This window comes from Balaenoptera physalus, assembly GCF_965194825.1.
Source record: "Balaenoptera physalus genome assembly, chromosome: 14".
In the NCBI taxonomy this organism is placed as follows: Eukaryota; Metazoa; Chordata; class Mammalia; order Artiodactyla; family Balaenopteridae; genus Balaenoptera; species Balaenoptera physalus.
In genome coordinates, this window is record NC_138893.1 from 36,150,995 (window position 1) to 36,161,086 (window position 10,092).

The window sequence follows — 10,092 nt, forward strand, 5'->3', positions numbered from 1 at the left end:
TATATAAGTTTCAGGTGTACAACATAGTGATTCATAATTTTATAGGTTATATTACATTTATAGTTATTCTAAAATATTGGCTATATTCCTTGTGCTGTACAATGTATCTTTGTAGCTTATTTATTTTGTACATAGTAGTTTGTTGCTTTTAACCGCCTACCCCTATCTTGCCCCTTCCCTTTTCCCTCTCCCCACTGGTAACCACTAGGTTACTCTATGTGACATTTCTTTTTTTTTCTTTTTTCTTTTTTTGTAATTGAAATATAGTTGATTCACAATATTGTGTTAGTTTCAGGTGTACAGCACAGTGATTCAGTTTTATGTATGTATTTTTTCAGATTATTTTCCATTATAGGTTATTGCAAGATATTGAATATAGTTCCCTGTGCTATACAGTAAATCTTTGTTGCTTATCTATTTTGTGTACAGTAGTTTGTATCTCTTAATCCCATACTGTATGTGACATTTCTTTTTTTTTTTTTAATTTATTTATTTATTTTTGTCTGTGTTAGGTCTTCATTGCTGTGCACGGGCTCTCTCGAGTTGCGGTGAGCAGGGGGCTACTCTGCGTTGCGGTGTGCGGGCTTCTCATTGCAGTGGCTTCTCTTGTTGCAGAGCACGGGCTCTAGGTGCGCAGGCTTCAGTAGTTGTGGCACACGGGCTCAATAGTTGTGGCTCGCGGGCTCTAGAGCACAGGTTGTGGCGCACGGGCTTAGTTGCTCCATGGCATGTGGGATTTTCCCCGACCATGGCTCGAACCCGTGTCCCCTGCATTGGCAGGCGGATTCTTAACCACTGTGCCACCAGGGAAGTCCTATGTGACATTTCTTAATCATAGTTTAAGGAGTCAGGATGTCTCTGTTTTATGATTCTCAGGCCAGGTGGTCCATGGTTCAGGGGTCTGTTAGCTCGTCTTGCGCTGGAGAAACAACTTGAGTTTGTATGTTAATGATGATATCTACAGCAGCAATTTTGGTACATTAATGATGTTAACAATAGTAATCTTAGCCATCTGACTCTAGTTCATTAATGTTCGGTTAGCACAGGATTGGGGTAAGAGGTGACAAAGAAAGGAAATAAAATTTTAGATAGAATAACTGTAAACTCAGTAAGGGAACTCTGTTTTAGGGGGACTTGGTTTTACTCTGTAGGACGATGGTGAGGATAGCACCACACTTCTGAAGCCCCGAGCCCCCATCACCTCCTGGACAGGCCCCTATCTGCAGAAGAGGCAGCCTCTGGTGTCAGGAGGAGCTGCTGGTATAGCACTGGCCCAGGTGCTCCTCCCCTTCTCTGACCCATCTTGCAGGCGCTAAGTCCCTGCAAGGGCGGGCGGCAGAGGCCCCTGGCTAGGCTCGGGCAGAGTCCATCCTACATTTATAATGTATTTGTAGCTTTGTAGTTAATAAATACAGCACTTTGAGTTTAATGAGATATTGTATATGATGGTCTCTAACACGGTGCCTGCTAAGCCAGAACCCGTTTGAAACAGATACCTACTAAAACTCACTTAAGCAAAAAAGGTGTGCTTATTTTGAGGATTCCATGGTATTTCATGCCACAGTCAGGTGTCAGGGCCACTGTTCATGGTTGTGTGGGCTAGGCTCTGCATAGCTTTTAGTAATACAGCCAGGCCTTAGCAACAAACTGGAACTAGAAACTAAATCACTGTCAGGCCTCTCTCTCTTTGCAGACAAAATGAGTTCTGCAGATGTTAGTTTTTCCTTAATCATAGCTTGTCTTTTGGAATAGGGGAGTACCCAGATTTTGGTGGACTTAAAAACATCTAATTGGCTTTTTATGAGAAAGGAAAAGTTATTACATGATTGTTAGAATTGACTGAAGGTCTCCCATCCATAACCTATTCCTGTATTTGTTATCAGACATTTTACCTCCACTTTCATCCCGCTTTTCTTTTTTTTTTTAATAAAGATTTCATGATTAGCAACCCAAAGGAAAATATAGTATTGTTCCATGTTCACTTTTTCTTCACTATGCTTTTATTTGTCCATAAGAAATACAATTTTTTCTCTCCCTGCTATTCCTTTTTTCAGCCCCTTCCTTTTCCTTTCATTTGATATGTCTTTAGTCTACTACATAGAGGAAACCTTCTAGCAGGATGAAAACATAATTTTGAGAAAAGGTAGATATTTACCACCATTGGTATGATTTCTGTTCTTTGGAAGTAAAGACCATGCTTGAGCCCATTCTTCTCCTAGTGGGTTTGAACTGGCTGCTGTTCTCTTACTGAGTGTCGATGTCAGTCACCGTCTTTGTCTTTTCTAATGGGATAGTTTTTAAAGTCATATGATCATAAAATTATTTTAGCTTCTCAATCTTGATCCTGTAAAAGTAAATTAAGGTTTGAATGATAGATAAGATAGTTTAAATATTCTAATGCCCTGAATTGATGTTTGTTTCATAATATGTTTGCCTTGTTTCCTCAGCTGTATATTGAGTTCATTCACAGCAGATTGGCTTTTAAATTTCCTTTTGTATCCTGTTTTGACTAGTAGTGCTAAGTCTTACTAATAAGTATAATAATAAATACTGAAACTTTTCATAGCTCTGCATCTGAGAAAGACATTGTTGAAGACATCATATTTCACCTCTAAATATTTCAGTATGAATCTTCTAAAAATAGAACATTTTACATAACTACAATAACCATCATCACACATAAGAAAATTAATAATTCCTTAATTTCACCAAAGTTTCAGCCTATATTAAAATGCTCCCAGTGTCCCATAAATGTTTTTGTAGATTTTTTTTCCCTGAACTAGGATCTTACCAAGATTCAGACATTACATTCGGTTGTTACATCTCTTTAGTCTTTCTTTGTCTCTCTCTCTCTCTCTTTTTTTTTTTAATCTAAATGTTTCTCTCCCCTTTTGGGTGATTTTTCAAATCTGCTCATTCCTTCTACATTTATTAACTGGCTTCTTCTTAGGCAGGAGTAGGGTGGGGGGGGTAAAGAAAAACTTCGCTTTGAGTGCTAATAATTTAATATGTAAACAAATGGATAGGTGAATTTAAGAGCTAATTGCAGAAGCAGTACTTACATAAATCCTACATTTAAAGTGAAAGCTATGTTGTTGAAAGAAAAACCTCCAAGAAAAGCAAAAGGCTATATAAGAGAAAATGTAAAGATGTCCAGGTTCTCAATAAATAATGTTTCTATAGTCACAATATTATAAACATGACTTTCAGTCAACCTTGATAGCTTAAAAATAGTTTAAAAATTAATATAATAGTTATCAACTTTCATGGTAGAGTTTAGAAGGTAGAAGGTATAAAGAGAAGTGAAGGAAAAGATAGAAGTCCTAGTATCAAGAGAGATATTGTCTGTAGTTGATGAAATAAGAAATATAGGGGTATAAGTATATTAATTAAAGTTATAAAGAGGATATGTAGAGAAACTAAAAATAATGATGTAACTCTACTGTAATTTGGGGGCAGGAGAATGGACTATCACCCTTGTCTATTATAGTACGAAGTCAACACGTCTAAAATTTGATATCTTAAGAAATAATGATGTTAATTTCTACAACTAATATCTGTCCTTAGGCTAATACCACACTGTCTTAATTACGCTAACATTATATAGTAAGCCTTGAAATTAGGTAGTGTAAGTCCTTCAGCCTTGTTCTATTTAAGGATGGCTTTGATTATTCTAGGTCTTTTACCTTTCCAAAGGCCTGCAAAGATTTTGACTGGGATTACTTTGAATCTGTAGATAAATTTGGGAGGAATTGGCATCTTAACAATAATGAGTTTTCCAATCCATGAATATGGTGTCATTCTTCATTTATTTAGGTCTTCTTTAATTTCCCTTTGCAGAAGTTTTCAGCATACAGGTTTTGTACATCTTCAATTAAATTTAATCCTAAAAGAAGATGTGGTATATATATATATATATATATATATATATATATATATATATATATATACCCACACACACACACAATGGAATACTACTTATCCATTAAAAAAAAAAAAGATGAAATCTTGCCATTTGTGACAACATGGATGGACCTTGAGGGCATTGTGCTAAATGAAGTAAATCAGAGAAAGACAAGACCTTATGATTTTACTCATATTGTGGAATATAAACAAATAAAAACAAAATAAATGAACAAACCAAACAAAAACAAACATGTTGATATAGAGAACAAAGTAGTGGTTACCAGAGAGGAAGGGGCTGGGAGGAGAGGTGGTGGTGAAATGGATAAAGGGGATTAGTTGTATGGTGATAGATGGAAACGAAATTTTTGGTGATGAGTACACACTGTAGTGTATACAGAAGTAGAAGTATAATGTACATGTGAAACTTATATAATGTTATAAACCAATGTCACCTCAAAAAAGATAAATTTTAAAAATTTAATCCTAAGTATTTTTATGCTGTTACAAATTAATTTGGTTTCTTTATTTTCTAATTATTTGTTGGTAATATATAGAAATATATTTGCCTTTTGTATATTGACTTTGTACTCTGTGACCTAATTTCACTTATTAGTTCTAAAAGTTGTTTTGTAGATTTCTTGGGATTATCCATGTATAGGGTCATATTATATGCAAATAAAGACTGCTTTTCTTCTCCCTTTCCATTCTTTATGTCTTCTCTTTTTCTTACATCATGACCCTAACTATAACCCCCAGTATAATAATGAATTGAAGTGGTAAGAGCAGAAATCCTTGCTTTGTTCCTGATCTTGGGTAGAAAACAGGTCTTTCACCCTTGAGTATTATGTTACTTATAGATTTTTGTAGATGCCTATAATCAGATTTATGATGTTCCCTTGTAGTTCTACTTTGTTGGGGGCTTTTATCATAAATGGATGTTGATTTTTTTTGTGGCTATTAAAATATTTATATGGTTTTCTCCTTTCTTTTCTTAATATGGTGACTTATACTAATTGACTCCTGGGTGCTTGAATCAACCTTGAATTCCTGGAATCAACTCCACTTGGTTATGATTATTATCCTTTTCATATATTATTGGGTTGAATTCCCTAAAATTTTGTTAAGAAATTTTGCATCCATATTTGAACATTGGAAATATTAGTCTGTAGTTCTGCTTTCTTGTCTGGGTTTGGGAATTAGGGTTACATTGGCCTTAACACATGATTTAGGAAGCATACCCTCCCCTTCTCTATTTCTGAAAGATTCCAAGTAAGATTGTTATTTCAACAATTCACAATGAAGCAGTCTAGACCTGGAGGGATTTTTTTTGTGCAAAGGTTTATGAATTTGATGTTTTTAATTGATATAGGGGTGTTCAAATTTTCTATTTTTTGTCAGTTTTTCTCATTTGTTATCTTTCAAGGAAATTTTTCCATTTCATCTAGGTTGTCAAATGTATTGGCATAAAGTTGTGCATAATGTTGCCTACTGTCTTAATGTCTCTAGATTCTGTAGTGATATTCCCCTCTTATTTTGATTTTGGTAGTACACATTTTTGTTTATCAGTCTATCCTAGAGGCTTATCAGTTTTATTGACTATTTCATTGAATCAGCTTTCATGATTTCTCTGTTGTTTTAGTTTCTATTACATTGATTTCTGTTCTTCTTTCCTTCTACTTTGGGGTTTCTAGTTTTTTAAGGAAGGAACTGAGATCACTAATTTTAGAATTTTTTTCCTGATATAAGTATTTAAAGCTATAAATTTCCTCTAAACACTGTTTTAGTTGCATCCCACAAGTTTTGATAGATTGTATTTTCATCATCATTCCACTCAGAATTTTTTTTTTTTTAATAAATTTATTTTTTTACGGCTGTGTGGGGCCTTCGTTGCTGCCCGCAGGCTTTCTCTAGTTGTGGCGAACAGGAGCTACTCTTCGTCGCGGTGCGGGGGCTTCTCATTGCGGTGGCTTCTCTTGTTGCGGAGCACGGGCTCTAGGCACACAGGCTTCAGTAGTTGCGGCACACGGGCTCAGCAGTTGTGGCTCACAGGCTCTAGAGCGCAGGCTCAGTAGTTGTGGCACACGGGCTTAGTTGCTCCAAGGCATGTGGAATCTTCCCGGACCAGGGCTCGAACCCATGTCCCCTGAATTGGCAGGTTGATTCTCAACCACCGTGCCACCAGGGAAGCCCCCAGAATATTTTTTAATTTCCCTTCTGATTTCTTCTTTGACCATGAATTACTTAAAGTGTGTTGTTTTACTTTCCAAATGTTTGGGGTTTTTCTAGTTTTCTTATTGTTAACTGATTGCTAATTTAATTCCATTCAAAGAATGTATTTTGGATTTCAGTCTTTTTAAATGTATCGATGCTTGTTTTATGACCATAGCACATCCTGGTGGACTTACCATGTATACCTGAAAAGAATGTGTATTCTGGCATTGTTAGGTATAGTGTTCTATAAATGTCATTTAAGTCAAGGTTGATCATGTTCAGGTCGTCTGTGTCTTTGTCTGTTTTTTCTAGTTATATTGGTTGCTGAGAGAAGGATGGAGAAACAGGTATACCTCTAATGGCAGGTCTGGTAAAGTATTAATTGCAAAGGGACATGCATTCAAGTCAAGGAGAATTTGTTACTATATTTTATAACCTACCACAGGGTTCATTTTAATTATTCTTTGTGCTTTTGTATATTTTTAAAATTTTCTGTAATAAAACCTTAAAAACCAAATCATCTTTGGTAATGATGTCAGAGTTTAGGGAGTGCATGCCACATGCAATACCAGATGTAGGAAAAATATTTAGGATTTCTATTTGTTTATTTTCACCTCATCATTTAAAAGGTTCAATGGCACAAATGTGCAGTCTGAGCATATGTTAATTTATATTGTCACAATAAAAGATTTCCTCCCTCCTTTATTAGTCTGTAATAATAATCACTGTGGTATAAAAGCGTCAACTGTAGTGCTCTCGATGTGTTGTGTTTTCTCACTCCACTACTATGAACCCACTGAATCTGTTTTCATTTTTTTATCTTTATCAAAGGTTGAATTAATAAAGGGGAATTTACAAAGTGTCGGACTTACACTTCGTCTTGTGCAGTCAACTGACGGGTATGCTGGGCACGTCATAATTGAGACCGTGGCCCCAAACTCGCCTGCTGCAATTGCTGATCTTCAGCGGGGAGATCGACTGATTGCTATTGGAGGTAATTATGCTGATGTGCAATATACCTGGCATTTACAGAGAAAACCAGAGAACAGATGTGGGGGTTTTTCCTCTCTTCCTTCATTTCTTTTTTTTTTTATTATTTTTTATTTTTGGCTGTGTTGGGTCTTCATGGCTGCGTGCAGGCTATCTCTAGTTGCAGCGAGCGGGATCTACTCTTCATTGCAGTGCGTGGTCTTCTCATTGCAGTGGCTTCTCTTGTTGTGGAGCACGAGCTCTAGGCGCACGGGCTCAGTAGTGGTGGCTCGTGGGCTGTAGAGCGCAGGCTCAGTAGTTGTGGCACACGGGCTTAGTTGCTCCGCAGCATGTGGGATCTTCCCAGGCCAGGGTTCGAACCCGTGTCCCCCTGCAATGGCAGGTGGATTCTTAACCACTGCGCCACCAGAGAAGTCCCTCTTTCCTTCTTTATTTCTATAAGCACATTACTTTTACAATGGAAAGAAAGTAATAACTATACTATAAATAAAAATGTGAAGGAAGCCTTAAAAAATTTTAAACACATGTCATTTTAGTTCTAATTATAAATCTTTAAAATACGTCATCTTTAGACCATTTTCCTCCTTCTACTTCTATTTTTTTTTTTATTGAATGTGAAAGAAAGGGCAGGTCAACAGTTATCTTTCTGTGTGGCCACCACCATTACTACTCTGAGCCTAAAACTGACAATGTTAGCACTACTGCCCCCATCACTTAGGACTAGATAATGAACAGGAGATTCCTTGTCTAAGAGGGCGTACCTGAACTGTCCTGTGGCCCCATATTGGTTGTCCCTTATTGTTCCTGACTGGCCAGCCATTTGTTAGTAGATTGTCATTCAGAGTGCAGCCCAAATCACTGTCACTGGCAGAGAAATGTGTCACCTGCATGCCTTCCTATCAGTTGGACTGATAACAACAAAAAGTCTCTATTGTTAGGCAGATTATTTGCTTGCATGTTTATAAATAAGCAGTAAGACTCACTGTGGACACCAGTGGGGGAAAAGTCCAAACCTTTTCAGACCTTTGTAGTACCTGGCCCACCCATTCTAGGCTTGTCAAGAGATTTCTTGAACCCATGGTTGGTTACAATTGAGCTTTTAAAGGCAACATGGAATATTCTCTCACAGCTAAAACAATAAATAACAAGGTAGATTAGTTCCTAAATTAAGGAGCAGTTGTCTTTGGTTATATGTCGAAGAAACTCTACCTTTAATTCATATCCATCATGACAATAAAATAATTAAAATTATTTAATTGCATACCTGGAAGCCCAACTAAGTCAATATTTCCCATGGAAATCCCTCTGATTATGTCATAAACAGTGCTTTTCAAACTCTCTTGTGTATTCCAATCACCCAGGCATGGTGTTAAAATGTGGATTCTGATTCAGTTGACCTGGGGTGGGGCTCCAGGTTCTGTATTTCTAGCAAGCTCCCAGATGATGATACTGGTTCATAGACACTTAGGATAATAAGGCTATAAAATAAACCTCATCTGTTACGTAGTTATTTAACATAAACATAACAGTTATCCCTCAGCTAAAAATCGTAGTTCAGTATGAATTTTTTATATGTATACATACCCTGTTAGGTTTTACTTACAGCATAAAATTGTTCTCTTTTTTACGTCCTTTTATGAAAGATTTTTGTTTTCAATTATACAAGTAGTAAATATCTATTACCAAAAATAAATAAATAAATCCAAGCAATATAAATACAGGCAGGGTGAAAATGCAAAAGTCATCTCTTCGTGTCTAACATTTGTAAAAATAATAATAATATTCATTGAGATAAGGGGAGGGTATGATACACATTCTTTTTTTTATAGCTATACTTTATTTGTATGGGTATACAACATTAAAAAAACATTTAGTAACGGGATTGGTGATAATTGAAATAAGATTGGCAAAATGTTTGTTATATTTAAGCTCAATGATGGAGTTCATTTAACTATTTCCTCTGCTTTTGCATATTTTTGAAATATTCCAAAAGAAAAATAATCCATATTTGGCTGAACAGTCCCAAGAGGCAGATGTTAAGTCACAAAGAATGAGTTTAGATTGAGCTGAAGTTTTTTGCCTATCTCAGATCATTAGAAGGACTTAATTTTTATTTATGTCAAACTACAGTTTTGCTGGGACATAGTGTGGTTAAAGGGAAGCAGCAGAAATTAAGGCTGGATGATTCATGAAGCCATACTAGAAAGCTCTGAATTTCAGTATGAGTTTGTAGGCTAAAGGTTTTTGAGCCAATGTTTTAGGAAAACTGGGAAGCAATATATGTTTGGTGATTAAAATAGGGAAGATCTAAGTGAGGGATCACAGTAAAAAGCTGTTTATTACTACAGTGGAAGCCAGTGGTCAGGAGGATCTGAACCAGGAATGACAATGGACTGGAACTCTAGGAGGATTGACAGCAGATGGAATCTAGGGAGTCAGCCATCTCCATGATTCAGATCGGCAGACGGAATCTAGGGAGTCAGCCATCTCCATGATTCAGATCGGCTGAACGGGGAGGGTGGCAAATGGATTCCCGTAGTAGTGAGAACAGGAAAAGGAGAAGGTCAAAGAGAGATTTTAACTTCACTGAATTTGTAGTATCAACGAAACATCCAGGTGGTGATATCCAGAAGTAGCTGGGAATGTACGACTAGAGTGAAGAAGAGGGGACGCCAAACAAAGAAAAAGTTGATAGTTGAAACTACTGAAATGGGTTTAATCTAGGGAGAGAACAAAAAGGCAGAGAAACTAATGACAAAACCATGGAACGTTTGCATACAAAGGACAGATACAGGTGGGGGAAAAAAGAAAGCAGAGATGATCAGAGCCAAATTAGTACAGTGTTGTGAAAACCAAGGAAAACAAGGTTTTAAAGGAGAAGAAGGAAGGGAATTAAAATTTTAGCAAGGATAATTGATAGAGCAAAGTCCTGAAGGGGATAGGGAGTAGGATCCAAAGCACAAGGGATACTTCCTCCTCTAAGAT

General features: G+C 36.6%; 1 protein-coding gene across 3 annotated transcripts in view; it reads left to right on the forward strand.

Annotated features, from left to right (window-relative positions):
* The window catches only part of PDZD8 (PDZ domain containing 8), a 96,327-nt gene that overhangs the window by 78,469 nt on the left and 7,766 nt on the right, over positions 1-10,092 (forward strand). For all 3 annotated transcript variants that reach the window (XM_082424751.1, XM_082424750.1, XM_082424752.1), the window contains one exon: positions 6,949-7,111. In XM_082424751.1, coding sequence (XP_082280877.1) covers positions 6,949-7,111 — 163 coding nt within the window. The remainder of the gene's footprint in view (positions 1-6,948; positions 7,112-10,092) is intronic.